At 48.0% G+C, this 16745-nt stretch overlaps 3 protein-coding genes across 4 annotated transcripts; 1 reads left to right on the top strand and 2 right to left on the bottom strand.

The window, feature by feature from the left end:
• Positions 1–443: 443 nt before the first annotated feature.
• slc22a17 (solute carrier family 22 member 17) lies at positions 444–8914 on the bottom strand. Its single transcript, XM_047023820.1, has 10 exons — positions 8390–8914; positions 7250–7773; positions 5385–5488; positions 5021–5175; positions 4490–4655; positions 3670–3785; positions 2903–3008; positions 2320–2543; positions 1304–1415; positions 444–1132 (listed from the first exon to the last, which is right to left on the bottom strand). The coding sequence occupies exons 2-10, from the start codon at positions 7718–7720 to the stop codon at positions 856–858; spliced, it is 1731 nt and encodes a 576-aa protein (XP_046879776.1). The 5' UTR covers positions 7721–7773; positions 8390–8914; the 3' UTR covers positions 444–855.
• Positions 8915–9681: 767 nt separating this feature from the next.
• On the bottom strand, positions 9682–11866 carry cebp1 (CCAAT/enhancer binding protein (C/EBP) 1). Of its 2 annotated transcripts, none has more exons than XM_047023756.1 (3): positions 11702–11866; positions 11146–11466; positions 9682–10837 (listed from the first exon to the last, which is right to left on the bottom strand). In XM_047023756.1, the coding sequence occupies exons 2-3, from the start codon at positions 11464–11466 to the stop codon at positions 10523–10525; spliced, it is 636 nt and encodes a 211-aa protein (XP_046879712.1). In that variant the 5' UTR covers positions 11702–11866; the 3' UTR covers positions 9682–10522. The 2 variants fall into 2 exon arrangements, with proteins under 2 accessions (XP_046879712.1, XP_046879713.1); XM_047023757.1 differs by having other exon boundaries at positions 11146–11392; positions 11702–11865.
• Positions 11867–12132: 266 nt separating this feature from the next.
• ngdn (neuroguidin, EIF4E binding protein) lies at positions 12133–15906 on the top strand. The gene is made up of 11 exons (XM_047023755.1): positions 12133–12236; positions 12559–12618; positions 12749–12820; positions 12930–13067; positions 13185–13269; positions 13414–13466; positions 13615–13732; positions 13941–14115; positions 15143–15293; positions 15475–15538; positions 15740–15906. Exons 1-11 carry the CDS (start codon positions 12216–12218, stop codon positions 15757–15759), a joined length of 957 nt encoding a protein of 318 aa, XP_046879711.1. The 5' UTR covers positions 12133–12215; the 3' UTR covers positions 15760–15906.
• Positions 15907–16745: the final 839 nt, after the last annotated feature.

Here is a 16745-nt window from a genome sequence, read left to right on the forward strand (position 1 = left end):
AAAACCCTTCATGCAGTCAGTACAGATTCCCCCCCTTCATTAGAGGTGCCACAACAGCTGTGTTTTGGGGTCCTGATACCGAACCCTTCTACACTAGTCAAGCTTCAAGTTAATCTGCATGAGTTCCTACAGGGGGTGTCATTTCTCCACAGCAACAAGTTCAGCACTAAAGGCTAGTCTTGCTTACTACCCTTTTAGAATACGCTTTCAGTCCCCGACCAGGCTTTATCCCTGCCCACCAGTCTACTGTTTCCTAACAGCAGATGTCAGACACTGTCCCAGTCCTGCTTCAGCTTTGTGGAATGTAGGGACGGTTCACAGCTGACAGCTAATCAGTGTGATGGAGCTGGCTTCTATCTCTGGCACGGCCAGGGGGCAGGGGTGGGGGGGCCAGGGGGAGCCAGGGGCCAGGGGGAGCCAGGGGCCAGAGGGAGCCAGGGGCCAGGGGGAGCCAGGGGCCAGGGGGGGTCAGGGGGAGCCAGGAGCCAGGGGCCAGGGGGAGCCAGGGGCTTGGGATGGGGTGCAGCGGTGTGTGCTGGTGTACTACAGGTCTCCAGAGAAAGAGCCGCCTCAAGGGAACAACTCACACACTCATACACACACTCTCATACTCACATACACACTCTCATTCTCATGCACACCGCAATGAGAGAGTAGATGGACACAGATGACATTCCTATAATCTATATTAGAAATGACTAAAAAACAATATGTTAGGAAGAGCAGAGTGTTGTTTAGTAGAGCTCTTTCAATTTGACTCAATGACTATCATTCTATCCGCTCTGCTACATCAGTAATAGCACTCAGGTTTTCCTCTGTGCAGTGAGTGAGCAGGGAGGTGTGTGAGGCCAGGGCCTAGGTTTCTGGGTTGGGCGTGGCCAGCAGAGGCACATTGTCCCTCCTCCTCCGGCCCAGCGGGGGGCGCCGGTACTGCTCCCCGTCGGCCAGTGTCTGGGGCAGGGGCTTCCTCTTGCTCTCAGGCAGCAGCAGGATGGAGAGCACGGCCAGCAGGGCCAGAGACGAGTACACCACGTGGTGCAGGAAGTAGCCGTAGTGGTTCCTCAGGTCCATGAGGGGGGAGCTGAGACGGCCCACACAGCCCAGCGCCAGAACCACGCCCACACCACTGCCCCTGGAGGGAGGGAGGGAGGTTACACAGGTCATCCTTTAAATCTCATGGAATAACAGCTTGAAGCTTAGATTCGGTGGGATTTTTTTGTCGTTTAATTTTGTATCTACTTAACTTGTGGTCAACTGTCTCAGGCTTCTGAAGCAGCTGTTTCAAACCCCCAGTGCCCCTTACCTGATGATGGTGGGCATGATCTCAGCAGTGAAGAGGATGCAGAGAGACGCCGTGGCCTGGGAGGAGAAGAGCCCCAGAACTGAGAACACTGTGATGGCCGCCTCGCTCAGATCTTAGGGGAGGAACAATGGTTAGTCTGCGTCCCCCTGTCCTCAATACCCTACTGACCTCATTAGCCCACTGTCCTCATTAGCCTACTGTCCTCATTAGCATACTGCCCTCATTAGCCTACTGCCCTCATTAGGCTACTGCCCTCATTAGCATACTGTCCTCATTAGCCCACTGTCCTCATTAGCCTACTGTCCTCATTAGCATACTGTCTTCAAAACCCTACTGTCCTCATTAGCATAGTGTCCTCATTAGCCTACTGCCCTCATTAGCCTACTGTCCTCATTAGCATACTGTCCTCATTAGCCTACTGTCCTCATTAGCATACTGTCCTCAATAGCCTAATGTCCTAATTAGCATACAGTTCTCATTAGCATACCGTCCTCATTAGCATACTGTCCACTCTTTAGGGTCAATACTCCCTCCTTGCCTTGACTGTCCTAGCACCGCAGTGTTCTACATAAGGTATGTCATACCACGGTCCCGCCACAAGGGGGTGATACTCCCATGCAGGAAAGACACTGTCCGTTCTCAAGATGTTGCCAAAACAAACGATCATGTGATGTACTCTATTCTAATGTATCCATTACATATCAAACAAAGGCATTACAGGCCGATGTCTGTTTAGCCTGAAAACTGCCAAACTGCTTGAACTGCTGGATTTACATGAAAGGAAATACATATATTTAGAAGTGAAAGTTGGTGAGATACATTCATATGATCTAAAAAGCACACAAAAACATATTTGCAGCTTTAAACTAAGAATAAGTGTTCTACAGTATAAGTGGAACATCCCTTCATAGACCTGAGAATGTTTTGAGTGGACCGCCCCTTTAAAGCCATCACAAAAGGCAACATTACAAAATCAATTCAGATATGAGAGTGAGAGGGCAGAGCGGTGGTCCTACACTCCATCAGCCCCAGGAGGATCAGTGATGCCAGCCCCGTCATCGTCATGCCAAGCAGCAGGATGCCACGGCGACCGCATCTGTCCACGGTTGCCCACAGCAACAGCCAGGCCCCGCCCCCTGCGCAGACAGACAACAGGTAGGTCCAATAGAAGCTGGGGGCAGTGCCTCTGACATCACCGCGGAACGAGCTGTAGCAGTGACTGATGCCGTGGGAGATGAACCTGGCGAGGGGAGAGAGGGATGTGGAAAAATAGGAGAGAAGGGAATAAAAGGGTAAAAATAACCGTAGAACGATGTAATTACAGTGTCATTAAGCAAACTAAACCACAGCCTCCTCCGGGCCCAACACAGTCAGAACACTTAGATCCCCATTTGTTTCAAGTGTAACTATGGTAACAAGTTTTAATCACATCCAGGAACGTCCAACCCACATCAGAACATCACCTCTGTGCTACCTGCTACTGTAACACGCGGCTGGTAACAATAACATGTGCCTTTAGCAGAGGTTTACACCCAAAGCAATGTATGGGGGGATTCAAACCCAGGCTGTGACTAACGTAATCCAGGAGGGAGGACTTACGAGGTAAAGCCGAGAACGCAGATGTTTTTCCAGATGTTCCTGCTGTGGAAGAGCTCGGGGAAAGAGAGGCGTGGGCGCGTGGCGGAGGGCGAGTCTGGACCCAGCTCTGCAGCAACACAGACACACAAGCTTATATCCCCCCCAAAAAACCTGATAGTACAGGAGGGATTTGAACCTTTGTCCTTGAGATCTGCAGTCAAATGCCCGAGCTGTATCCACAGATGGTTTGAGAGCACAGGCACTGCAGGCCTGAGAGAAAGCTCAGCCTAACCTTCCTTTGTGACGAGTATTTATTCTGTGTTTTAAGCTGCACAGCCTGTGTTTGAATAATGACTTCAGTTTTTTGGGCGGCAATATACTTTACCCTTCCCTGAGGGTTAAGGATGGTTTATGTGCATATGTGAAGCCCTCTGTGACATTGCCTGTACAGTACAAAGGGCTACACACATTTGATTTGATCATCTTATATCTTGCTGTTAAGTCAGTTTCTTTACCTCTTTACCTTACCCTGGTAGAAGGCAGCATATTGCTGTGGGGATTCCCTGACGGCTTGGTGTAAACACTACTGTTTACAATAACATCACTGTATCCACCATCCTACAAGCTGCTTTAAGGACTTTGCCAGCTTCAAGTTATGCTTAACACAGTCCTTTCACAGACACAACCTTGTCCTGGACTAAAGCTTACGTGAACATGCGTTTTCAGTCTGAGGCCAGGTCAATGACCCCTGCATGACTAGAGACCCTTCTCTGAATTCCCACACCTACCTGTGAAGCTCTCGTCATCCCTGTCTCTGTTCCTCCTGTCGCTGAAGGAGTTGAGGTCAGCTGATGGTTCTGACAGGAGGAGCCAGCGGGGAGATTCTGGAAACACCCCTGGAACACTACGGGGAGGAGTTACAGGGAGTTACACTGCTGCTACAGGAGTTAGAAGGAGTTACAGAGAGTTACACTGCTGCTACAGGAGTTAGGAAGAGTTGCAGGGAGTTACACTGCTGCTACAGGAGTTAGGAGGAGTTACAGGGAGTTACACTGCTGCTACAGGAGTTAGGAGGAGTTACACTGCTGCTACAGGAGTTAGGAGGAGTTACAGGGAGTTACACTGCTGCTACAGGAGTTAGGAGGAGTTACAGGGAGTTACACTGCTGCTACAGGAGTTAGGAGGAGTTACAGGGAGTTACACTGCTGCTACAGGAGTTAGGAGGGGTTACAGGGAGTTACACTGCTGCTACTGGAGGAGTTAGATACAACAGGGGCCAGAAGATAGAGTCTGATTTCAATGGTTCTGTTCTGCATTTGGCATTTGTTAAATAAGACTGAGCCAAAGACCTCAGATAGACACTTTCCAGAGAGGCGGTGATGCCGTCTGCCCTGGGCTTGGGGCTGGACGTGACAGGCTCAGATCAATACGAGCTGTCAGAATGTCAGTTTGCATCAAAGTCTTTAATCAGACGATCAGCTTCCTCTCTTCTGCTATTCATGCTGTTTCCTTCCTTCACACACACACACATTTTCACACACACTCATACATGCTGTCATCCACACACACACTCATCCAGTACACACTCATCCACACACACTCGCTCACCCATAGCTGAGGAAGAGAGAGAGTGGAGCCGCCCCCGTCCCCAGTAGGCCCCTCCAGGACTGGCATCCCAGAGCCACGCCAAGCAGGAGCAGCTCCCCGGCAACCGTCACCAGGCCTGCCGCCATGGTGACCAGCAGTCGTAACGAGGGCTCACACAGTTCAACACCTGGTAATCGACCAGAAAACACACGATGAACAAATGATGATCAACGAATACGTAGAAAACGAATGACAATGCGTTTTTTTTGTTAATTCGTAGGCTACTCTAGTCCTTCTGTTCTTATGTCTGTTCTGACGTTTGACCTGGTGAGGGCTTGCAGGTGTAGAACCCTTCTATACTGACTTGCTTCCAGTCAGCAGGACATTCCCAACAATGTTCATGGTGTGTTCAGTGTAAACGCAGTTCAGTGCGTCTTTCGTGTTTCGTATGATGTAGAGAGTGTTACTGAAGCGTGACTCACGTATGATGTAGAGAGTGTTACTGAAGCGTGACTCACGTATGATGTAGAGTGTTACTGTAGCGTGACTCACGTATGATGTAGAGAGTGAGGTAACCGCCAGCGCTGAAGGCAGCCAGACAGAAACGCATGACGATAAAGATGGAGGGGGAGGGAGAGACGCAGACCAGCACCCCAAACACCACAGACAGGGTCAGGGAGACCAGCAGGGTCTTAGACCTGCCCACTCTGGAGGAGAAACACACCATCAAAATCATTAAAGGTTTAGGCGACATTTACATTAAGGTTACATTATCTATCTGCCACCTGAACTACATAGAAATACCTGCAGTAACATTGTAGGTCCATAGGAATGATAATATAATCTAAAGTGTCTAAAGTGTTGCTGTAAGCCAGGTCCTGATGTATGGAGCATCCAGGTGTGTCTCCAGCCTCACCTGTCAGCAGTGTAGCCCAGACCCAGAAAGCCGGCCAGGACACCCAGGATGAAGCAGACCTCCTCCAGGGGCACCAGCCAGTACTGACCACACACCAGGTCCCACTGGCCACACACACACAGGGCACAGGGCATATGTCAGACACCACACACCAGGTCCCACTGGCCACACACAGGGCACCACACACAGAACAGGGCATATGTCAGACACAGTGGCGTGTTCAGGGAGTGGCCTAGGGTGGCACGGGCCACCCCTGAAATCTGATTGGCCACCCCAATATCTTAAAATATGATTGGCTATATGCCCAGTCAGAGGCGGGCCACCCCTTGTGCCACCCCTATCAAAAATGTCTGGACACGCCCCTGGTCAAACACCACAAACACAGAATAGTACAGTTAATGTGTGGTGGTTTAACCACTAGGCTATAACTATCTCCACATAAAGAATGATCTGTTGCATTTACACAACTGTTCTACTATCAAGTTCCGATGTTTTACTGTATTTAGAGAAACATTCTCTTGACTGTTGTGTCTGATAGAGTGCCTGAAATCTCTCTCGCGAGTTTAAAAAATGTCCTTTACATTGATTTGTCCTAACAGCAGAGCTTTGTTAATGCAGTTATCTGGTTGGTGTTGAGACCTGAGTGATAGTAATGATCTGGAGAGATAGCATGGCTCTCTGGCCTCCGCAGAGAGGCTGCTGCCATCTGCCACGGTGTAACTGGAGGCCAAACGTGGACCAATAGGATCCCATCCCTCATGCTGGGGTTTTACCCTAGCTCACAGCTGCCAGCGGCATCCTCATCAACTATGTGATTCACACAATAGAGATCATGTCAAACTTGTGGACAAGCAAGTTTACCAACTCCCCTAACAGGTTTTGTGAACGTTTGAAGAAAAGAAAAAATAAGTAAAACAATGTCCTTTTGTGGAAATCAGTCCTCTTCTGTCGGGTCGAACATTGACTAGGAACATCTCCAGACGAGTGTTTAGGCACCAAATCCAGTTTGGCAGGTTGATGTATACCGTATAAGAGAGTTTCTCAAGTAGATATAGAGAATGTGACAGTTTATCAGATGTTCAGATCAGTACTGAGTGACTCCTTGTTGATTAGCAGTTACAACTGGTCTGTGTTTTTCCTGCTTCTGTACCTGCTGCCTCAGCAGAGTGGACAGTGGGGGATCATGACATGAAGTTGGAGATGCACATGTGATGCTCAGTGCACTGCTGTTCTCTGTACAGAAGCTGCTTCGAGTGCTGAGCAAACACACAGCATGTGTGAACATGTGAATGCAGTTTCAGTCTGCCTCCTCACCTCCCGTGCTTGTTCAGCTGAACAGCTGGCTTGAGGAGTCAACATGAAACCAAGCATGAATCTGAGTGAGAGGGTGGGGCACCTGTGTCACTGGCCTGCCCAGGTACAGAGGAACCCAGCCCTGTGGCAGCACAAGACTGGCTTGGGAAATTAGGTGTGGTGTACGTGACGTCAAAGCATGAGGAGATTATAGACTGAAGACTGACACGGAGAGTTTGACCTGCATAAATAGAGTAGGAGATAAGGTTTGACTTTGGCCAAGCTAACTAGCGGGCTGGAGGTTTTTGTGGACTCCAAATATGGTCATGATAAGTTAATCTACGGAGTGAAGGCTGACGTTGCTGTGGAAACAACCGTTCCTGCTCTGTTATGGTTTGAAGTTGTGCTTCTATCAACAGCTCTCGAGTGTTTCGAATGTGAGGTGTAGAGAGCAGAACAGAAAACACACTGATGCAACTAACAGCAGAGACGACAAAAGGCTCACAATGTAAACAAACAAACACCAACAACAACAAGCCATCGAGTGACTCTGCGTTTCTTCCTTCACTCACCTCAGTGACAAGGTTGTTCCTCAGTCCCTCCGTGACGTTGTAGTCCCAGCCCGCCTCGCAATCCACCACCGCCGACCCCGTCCCGTTCACAAACTGTTTACACTGGGACGGTGCGCCCCCCGCCCGGACCCCCCTGTCCCAGGGCAGGGAGGCGTTGAGGAACTGGGGGGAGGGCGAGGGCCCGGGCAGCCGGCAGTGGTGGGGCGAAGACAGGGTGAGCAGGGGGTCGGAGGAGAGCAGGAAGGCCAGGAAGAGGTTGGGTAGCATGGAGAGGGTGAGGAGCACCCTCTGCTTCTTCCTCCCCAGAGCCAGGACCATCACCTCCCCTGTGGGGGGGAGGGAGGGAGGCAGCGGGAGGGAGGAGGAGGTGGAGGGGGCCGGAGAGGAGGGGGTGGGGGAGGAGGGGAGGGAGGGGGGAGGAGGTGGGCAGGAGGGAGGGGAGGTGAGGGGGGAGGAGTCCGGGGAGGTCATCACCTCGGGCTGAGAAGGATGAGGTCACTCCCCAGATGGATTGTGGGAAATGTCTGGAAAGAGAAAACACAGGAACATGAAAGGACTTGACGCTCTGAGTTGACAGGATCATGTCTCACCTGCCTAGGAACTCCCCTCTCCACTTGCTTTTTACAGTGACACTGAAAAAGTGAATTTCTTATTGTTATTACTCTGTAGGTGTTTGCTAGAGACCTGTTAACATTGGAGAAATATCCTGTTATGTACACCTGGAACTGCCAGGACTGTTAATCAAGATCAAGATAGCGTTGTGGACAAGCGGTGCTGTAACGCTGATCAGGCGTGCACATGGCCCCGTATGGCGCCAATGGTGATGTGTGTTTGCTGGGCCTGGAAGCAGCCAGGGCTGCTGTCTGAATTGTTTGGGTTATATAAGAGCGTCCACACTGGGGAAAGTACTGCGTGGAATGGAAAAAAGGTGACCGCAATCCAACGAAACTAAAAAACGGAAGAGCACGCAGATTAAGAGATGCCCCAAATGGGGTGTCCCATTTGTGCACTGACACATACACGCACCCACCTGCCCCGACAGCATAATGAGAAAGATACTATACTGTTTTATAGTAACAACACTATTCGAGATGCGTTGCAAAGCTATATGTGTAAGCTATATGTGGTAGAATGACTTACCCTTTCACAAGAAGATAATACGCGTCCGAAAATCCCTTATTGCCCGTTGTCACTTTCTAAAATCCAAAACATCGCAAAGGATAGAGGAAGCAGCGGTCCGAATTTAGTTGGATTTTAACGCACTCCTTACTCTCCCCCTGCGTGTGACATCCTGGAAGCTTTCTTTTTTATTCCATCCTCAAGTGACATTCTGTCCAGAAGAAGTGTAGCATGGAACACAGGATACTGGTTTTCACGACAGCAAGGACACGGTTTCCACCTCGTCCAGGCTAGAGACGCGGATTTGATCTATCGGCAAAAGGTTGACGCTAAGACTTCTACCGTTGCTGGTATTCTAACGTTGTTGCTCGACCCAAGTTTATGTCTGCCGACATTAGACAAAATAATTAATACATTATTATGTCCGACACCATCATCTTAAAGGGGAAGGCCACAGCAATTGGCAATCCAGTCCCACCTCTTTGGGACAAAGAGAGGGTGGAAAACTGCATTGGGATAGCTTCGATATAAGCAGCAGGCAGATTCGTAAAACATCGGACTGAATCGTTCAGGAGACGTCCCCCTTTTGCACTGCACTTTAAACCTTCTGCCGCATGATGGGGACATAAATGATAGATAATAAAATGAACAAAAAATAATAATAATCGAGAGAGAGCTACAGGAGACGAAAAAGAAGAATTTTAAAAAATCAAATAAAAGATGGAATGCCCGAACGACTTTTGCCCTTTTGCCAGTTATTAATTAATTAGTTGTACGCCATTAGTAGGCCTGATATATTTAAAGCTCATCCGTGTGTAATTAATGAATCATTTAGAAAATAATATATCAATGAATAAATTATCTTAAAGTAAGCACCAAGACCTTTTAAGATAATTATTCTCTCTAACACCTGTAATAGCTGCAAGAGCGGCTTTCACCAAGTAGTAACTCCAAACGTTTTACTTAAGGCTATTGTCAAAACATAGCCTAGCCTAATCATAGACATTTCGATTATATGCATTCTTGAATAATAATCCTAATTGAATTGCAAACTCTGAGGTAGGCTGCTAAAGTTACAAACAGGACATCATTTTAAGGAGAGTCACGGTGTTTGTAGGTACTTTACTGATGTTGAGAAATGTGGAACTGTGTTCCTCATTCGGTGGTTTGCAGTCCTGGGACCACAGATTGCCCCACACAACGAAGCGGCCCGTTTCAACACCACGCGCATTTAGCCATTTTACAGACAGATGGAGGCTACTGAAATCTTTCTCTGACAGTACATGATAAACCATGCCCATAAATACCAATCTGTAATGGGGATTGAGTCTTAAATTACACCCAGACAGTTGTATATTGGAGCAACACATTGTGAGATCTGAGATTTCCTTAGGGTGTCAGAAAATCTTTTTATTTTTAAGGACAATTAGGACAAATACCAACTAACTGTGAAGAGAGTGGGAAGTTATTAATTCTGAAATCCCCAGTAGCAGTTGCTCAGCTACCTCCATCAAGGGGCCTTGTGTAAGGTTGGTCATGCTACACAAATTCATAAAACCTTTCGAGGTTTCTGAAAACCGTTTTCCTATGTATACTATCCCTTGGAAGCCAACACAGGAAATTTATGAGAACTGATGTTATCTTTTGGTTCCGGATCTTACTGTGTTGAAATCATGTCTGCCCTGCTCATGCCATGCTTCCCCAAAATAAAATAATACGTTTTCACCAGAAAACAATGCAAATTTAACCCCCCAAACTGTTGTACAATGTTTATGTCTTATGTAGAGAGAGCGATATTCTAAGATAAACAAAATATACTTTATTGATGAAATTCCAATTGATAATTTTATAGAAGAATGCTGAATACCTCAAAATGACATGAAAATCATACTTTTGAGCAATCTTAGGCCTACCAATACACAAGTTACTACATGATGGTAAGTTACTGACCATTGACCATAGGATCTCGCATCTGATTGACAAACAAATCTTACATCAAGATTTCATGGGAAACACCAGGTAGACTAAGAACCAGGATCAAAGAGAGCCCAGGGGAAAAGGCAGCATCTAGAAACACACTTGTGCCAAAGTGTTCGATTGCACAACTTCCATCAAAAGAATACCAAACATCTGCATCCACAGCAGCAGCCTCTCTCAGCTGCCCCCCCTGCCCAGCCTGTCCCCCATAGGGCGGCTAGGGAGGTGTGACAGGGAGCGCCTGAGGTTCTCCAGTTCTTGCGTGAGCTGACCGATCAGCCCCTGCAGCCTGCGGTTCTCGTCCTCCAGCTGCAGGGCCCGGTGCTGCGTGAGCTGGATGCGCCTGCGGGCCTTGTCCCGGCTCTTCCTCACCGCAATGTTGTTCCTCTCACGCCTCAGACGGTACTCCACACTGTCCTTGCTGAAACCTCTCTTCTGTGTGGAGCCTCGAGCGGGGCCGGGAGGGGAGGGCAGAAGGAAGGGAGAGAACTCCTGGAGGAGGAAGGGTGGGGGAGGGGGGGGGTGGGGGAGGGGGGGGGGTGGGGGAGGGGGGGATGGAGGGAGAGGAGGAGGAACAGGGGGATGAAGGGGGGATCAGATTGGCAGATTATTTTTGTAAAGTATTATTTTATACTAAATTCTTACATGCGGTCCCCTGGCCTTCACCTAAATACTGTCAACTAAGTATTGCCTCATTACTTTGTTCATTACATCGTTGAACAGTTAATAGATTAGACCACAGCAGGGCTGTAGTTCTTCTATTCAGCATAAGCATCCCAAGTGATGAAGTAGGTCAGTACCTGCTGCATGAGGCTGCTCTGGTGGCTTGATGTCACCGTGTTCGAAGGGTTGAGACAAGGTGTGTAGGACAAGTACGACAGTCCCATCAAATGCTCAGCCACTCGGTCATTCCCTGTCCTGGCCAATCCCGAGCTGCCCTCGGACTGGCCGCATGGCATCCCTTCCATCTGAGGCAGGTGATTGGCCAGGTACGTGGCGGTGGAGGGGTTAGGGGTGAAAGCCAGGCTGGAGGGGTTAGAGGTGAGACTGCAGGAGGAGAAAGAGGCCGGAAGTAGGTGCATGTAATCAGGGTTCACCGAAGACTGCTTTGATTCCGACATCTGCAGAATTCAGAAACAAGTCACAGACGTGAGGAATATTTCAATTATGTTGCAAGTTCCATCTTTTTTAGCTCGGAGCAAGACATTCTGCAACATCACAAACTACAGTTCTTAAATTAACCTGTTTAATGTTCTAGAATACCAAGTCAATGTAATTTTTCTCTCTCTCTCTTCAATTCACATGAACTCATAATACTTCATATTCCTACTACTTCACCTCAGGACCCTGACTTACCTCTGGATCACTGTGGTGCTTATCAGCTCCTCCAGTCGCTGCTCTCTACTCCTCTGAGGTTATGTGTCTAAAATGGTCTCAACAGGTTCATTTGATCAGCACACCATCACTTCCTCTAAAACTCCTCTGCCTCTCTCTTTTACTCCCTCTTTCTCTCTTCACACACACAGACACACACACACACCAGCTGTCGGTTACTTGTATTTACGTTAAAAATACATCATGATTGACAGTATTTCGGAACAGAAATGTTCTTTATTAGAAACATTTTGAGCGGAAAATATGCCCATGGACCATCGATTTTAACGTGGTTAAGATGATAATTTTCATTAAAACAAAATTTACATTTGTCCAAATATCGATGCATCTGTGTCCATGAAAAAACAAGCAACGTAGTACATCCCAGTACCTACTCCAAACTGACCACTTTCCAGAAGGCTTTCCAGAAGGCATGTGCGATCGAAATTTACCTTCATAGAAATGTCCCTCGACGTACCCTGTAGCCCTTCTTAAAATGGCTGCTTCCAAGGACAACGTGAGTAAAATGAAAATAAAATATTAACTAACCAATTTATACGTTAGTCGTGTACTATAGTTTACCAATGTTAGATACTGATAAAGGTATGGATTACTCTGAAAGTGTAGGTTTTAATGTTCTGGGTTGTCTATATCACAGTTTTTTCTGATAGTAGATAAGCAGGACAGCAAGGCCGCTAGCCGCATTTCTGTGGTCGTTACTTAGGCTACTTTCATGTGTTTTGTCACTGTTACTTCAGTGCGTTATTATTTCATGCCATGTCACATACATATGTCAATGTTTGTATACATAACTGTATTTGTATTGGTTTGCCTCGCAGGATTTAATTGACAGTGATGTACCAAAAGCAGTGTGTCTCCTGAACAATCTCACAGAGCAGGTTTGGACCAGTCTGTCTCCTACCGCAAACCGACTATATATATGATTATATTACTATATAATATTATAGATCTAGTAATTCAGCTTTATATGCAAAACTGTCTCTAAGTGTGGCGTGAATTCTGTGTTAGGTGGCTGCAGTGACCAGTCATATCAGAGACTTGCTGAAGAAAACACAAGATGGAGTTTACCAAACAGCGAAGGTAAAAACTGCCCGGATATAAAGATGCATGGATGTGACGATAGAAAACCCAACATTCTCAGGAAATCAGTTTTGAGTGTATCTATGATACCACATACTGCTGTTCCCAGGGCTTGTCGTTCCTGGACCTGAGATACCAGCTCCTACTTTTCTACCTGCAAGACGTCACCCACCTAATTAGCATCAAGTCTCAGGGGGGCAGCATGGGAGAGAGCAGTGCCCTTCAAAGGCTCATCACCGTCAGAACAGTAAGAGGATGATTCCAAACTCTTTACAGGAGGAAAAGGCTGTAACCTGGTGACTAGCTTGTGTGGCTGTGTTTCTGAGCGGTATACAGAGGCTGTAAACGTGAAACCTTCTGACAGGTTCTGGAGAAGATGCGACCTCTGGACCAGAAGCTGAGGTACCAGATAGACAAGCTGGTGCGCACGGCTGTGACTGGTGGCCTAGGTAACAATATACATACAAATATCATGTATTTGAACTTCAAAAGTTCTTCAGCATAAAGCAGTGACTGTTAGCTGACTTTATTATACAGCAGAGTAATGCATTAATTTGAGGATTTTGATTGGTTAACACTTTCTTATCTTTTAGCGGAAAATGATCCCCTTCATTTTCGCCCAAATCCGGAGAATCTCATCAGCAAAGTAAGAAGTATAGTCTCACTAAGTAAACATTATAAAGCTTTTTCATGAAACTGAATCCTTGTTATTCGTCTTAGTCGTGAAGTACTACGTCGCAGTCTTTTGTGTTTGAATCCTGATGGTCGTTCCTACTTCTCTATCTTATCTGTAGCTCAGTGAATCTGAAGACTCTGGTGACGATACTGGGACAAAAACCGACGAGTTTGGGAAGAAGGCGCCCTCTAGTGACAGGAAATATGTGCCTCCCAAGATTGCCCCCATGCACTATGGTAAGGTCAGATGTCATTGATCCAGTGAAACAGTCCATTTACCAGACCCTGTTACTGCCTGAGTTATGGGATGAGTACAGCTGTATGTTTTACTGCCGATCAAACAGTCGGAGTGTCAAATCACCCTCAGTTTACGTTTCTTGGGATAAAAGCTTTTGCAAGATAAAAGCACCATCTCATTATGACACTACGCCCTCCCGACCCCTAGAGGGCGACTTGACGGAGGCGGACAGGAAGAAGGAGCAGGCGGACAGGCAGCGTAGGGCCGCGCTGCGCAGCTCAGTCATCCAGGAGCTCCGGCAGCAGTACAGCGACGCTCCGGAGGAGATCAGGGAACGCCGAGACTTCCAGACGGAACGTCAGGGCCGCGACGAGCAGCACAGGTGAGGAGGGGGTCAGGGGTGAGGAGCAGCACAGGTGAGGAGGGGGTCAGGGGTGAGGAGCAGCACAGGTGAGGAGGGGGTCAGGGGTGAGGAGCAGCACAGGTGAGGAGGGGGTCAGGGGTGAGGAGCAGCACAGGTGAGGAGGGGGTCAGGGGTGAGGAGCAGCACAGGTGAGGAGGGGGTCAGGGGCAGCACAGGTGAGGAGGGGGTCAGGGGTGAGGAGCAGCACAGGTGAGGAGGGGGTCAGGGGCAGCACAGGTGAGGAGGGGGTCGGGGTGAGGAGCAGCACAGGTGAGGAGGGGGTCAGGGGCAGCACAGGTGAGGAGGGGGTCAGGGGCAGCACAGGTGAGGAGGGGGTGAGGAGCAGCACAGGTGAGGAGGGGGTCAGGGGTAGCACAGGTGAGGGGGTGAGGAGCAGCACAGGTGAGGAGGGGGTCAGGGGCAGCACAGGTGAGGAGGGGGTCGGGGTGAGGAGCAGCACAGGTGAGGAGGGGGTCAGGGGCAGCACAGGTGAGGAGGGGGTGAGGAGCAGCACAGGTGAGGAGGGGGTCAGGGGTAGCACAGGTGAGGGGGTGAGGAGCAGCACAGGTGAGGAGGGGGTCAGGGGTGAGGAGCAGCACAGGTGAGGAGGGGGTCAGGGGTGAGGAGCAGCACAGGTGAGGAGGGGGTCAGGGGCAGCACAGGTGAGGAGGGGGTCAGGGGGGGGTCAGGGGCAGCAGGTCAGGGGTCAGATGTCTAGATCATCATCCAAAGTACTGGCTGATGTTGCAGTTAGACAGTGAGGGACAGTGAGACGGTATGGGCTGTAGCTTAGTCGGTAGAGTATTTGTCTGTAAATCGATCAACAGGTATTAGGTTCAAATCCTTCTCTCTAGTGAATAAATATCATTTAAATGCATTCCTCATGGGTTTTTGATGGGTACACTTATCTACTCACATACATGTACACAATATAAGACAGACTGGCCTCATCATTCTCCAGTGGTCTCCATGAGTCCTCTCTGAGCTGCTGTTTTCTCCTCTTCAGGAAGAACTTTGAGGAGGCCATGATGGTGCGTCTGGCCGTGCCCAAACGAGACCGGGCTGTGCGGAAGAGAGGCATGCTGGGAATGTCCGGACAGCTGAGCGGAATCACACGCTTCAGTGACATCACCGCTCTGACGGGGGGGGAAGGCCAGGTGAGGGCCTGCAGCCAACACCTTGCTTCATATGTCAAAACATTCATGTTTAAATATGAAGCGACATGTTCATATCACTTTTATCCACCAAGCCACACGGCATGGAACCATCAGACCAATCAACAGGTTTAGGATATAACGAGCTGCCTTGTCATTGGTGCTGACATCTTGTTTTCTCCAGGATGTAGACAACCCCCGACCCAAGAAGAAGAAGAAACTAATGAAGAAGAAAACCAAGAGGAAGGGTGAGTGATGATGAGCTTCCTGGGGGTGGAGTCACGAGGACTGTTTGTACCTGATGAGGATGGTGGGATTTAAGTGTTCAGTTTTATATTTTGGATTAATCAATTATAAACTTTTTTGAAATGGCTCGATAACTGTCAAGTGGGTAGACAGTGTATATATATAATACAGCTCAATTAAAATGTACGTTCTCCCCTCAACAGCTTTCAAGAAACACAGATAGTTGGAGAAAGTTCCAGGACCCCATGATGCATATCCTGTTCAGATCACCGACCTCACAATCACCCACCATACCATGTGTTGCATTTGCCTTTACTTTGAAAATCCATTACATTCTTATCTTTGAATAATAAAATCTCATGAGATGAAATTTTGCTTCAGATGCATGTTTAACTTTAGTATAACAATTGAAAGTCTACTTAAACTACACAAATCGATTTTTTATCGAATCCTGTGAGGTACCAAAAGATTCCCGCCCCTAATAGACCCATCTCAATTAAGGAAGCTGATACTGTCTCGACATTTAAAACTAGATTAAAAACGTTCTTGTTTAGTCAATTCTATGATTGTTAAAGGGAAGTATGTGTGTACTTTCTATGTAAACCTGGGATGTGTGCTTGCCTATGTGTGTATCACATGTAACTTGTGTTCACATTGCCCAGCTAGATGTTACAAATAAAGTAAACCTGTTACTGTATATTGTTAGTATTATTATTATTATAGTTCCGTTGCTGTATATTGTTACTGTTATAGTTTTTATTACTAGTTGGAGACAACGGGGGACTGGCTGTTTTCATCCTTATTCGTATAAGTATAACCTACTTTAGAGTTCTTTCCCCTGGAACAGATTTCATGTTCCAACTGTGGGGGCTGTCGTTGTTTTGGTGTGTGGGGCTGCATCAAATACCCTTTTTGCTCTGTTAAATTGCTGCACTAGTCCACACTTGACCGGTGGGGATCTCATTCTATTTTGACTGTAACTGTTAGCTGCTCCTGGCATTCTCTAATCCCTGCTCTCCTCTCTGTCCCCCCCCCACACATTCCCTGTGGTGTGGGGGGTTTGAGCTGTCAGGACCTGCTTGGTCGTCGGTCTGCCAACGCTGAACCAGGTCGTCACCCGGAATCCAGTCTCCATGACGGCCAACAGCGAGTTTCCCGGTCCCATCCAACGTCTATAAAGCCGAACAATGGATTTTGGTGTTTCAAAAC

This window comes from Hypomesus transpacificus, chromosome 8 (genome assembly GCF_021917145.1).
Source record: "Hypomesus transpacificus isolate Combined female chromosome 8, fHypTra1, whole genome shotgun sequence".
Taxonomy (NCBI): domain Eukaryota; kingdom Metazoa; phylum Chordata; class Actinopteri; order Osmeriformes; family Osmeridae; genus Hypomesus; species Hypomesus transpacificus.

Excerpts from the sequence above, each read along its gene's own strand:
- slc22a17 (XM_047023820.1), bottom strand. The coding sequence starts at position 7,720 with ATGACCTCCCCGGACTCCTCCCCCCTCACCTCCCCTCCCTCCTGCCCA. Across the intron at positions 3,009-3,669 it reads GGATGACGAGAGCTTCACAG|AGCTGGGTCCAGACTCGCCC; the intron begins GTAGGTGTGGGA and ends GTGTTGCTGCAG. Across the intron at positions 1,416-2,319 it reads CCTCCTGGGGCTGATGGAGT|ATCTGAGCGAGGCGGCCATC; the intron begins GTAGGACCACCG and ends TCCTCCCCTAAG.
- cebp1 (XM_047023756.1), bottom strand. The coding sequence starts at position 11,466 with ATGTCGGAATCAAAGCAGTCTTCGGTGAACCCTGATTACATGCACCTA. Across the intron at positions 10,838-11,145 it reads AGAGCAGCCTCATGCAGCAG|GAGTTCTCTCCCTTCCTTCT; the intron begins GTACTGACCTAC and ends TTCCTCCTCCAG.
- ngdn (XM_047023755.1), top strand. The coding sequence starts at position 12,216 with ATGGCTGCTTCCAAGGACAAC. Across the intron at positions 13,270-13,413 it reads GGCTGTGACTGGTGGCCTAG|CGGAAAATGATCCCCTTCAT; the intron begins GTAACAATATAC and ends CTTATCTTTTAG. Across the intron at positions 13,467-13,614 it reads CGGAGAATCTCATCAGCAAA|CTCAGTGAATCTGAAGACTC; the intron begins GTAAGAAGTATA and ends TCTTATCTGTAG.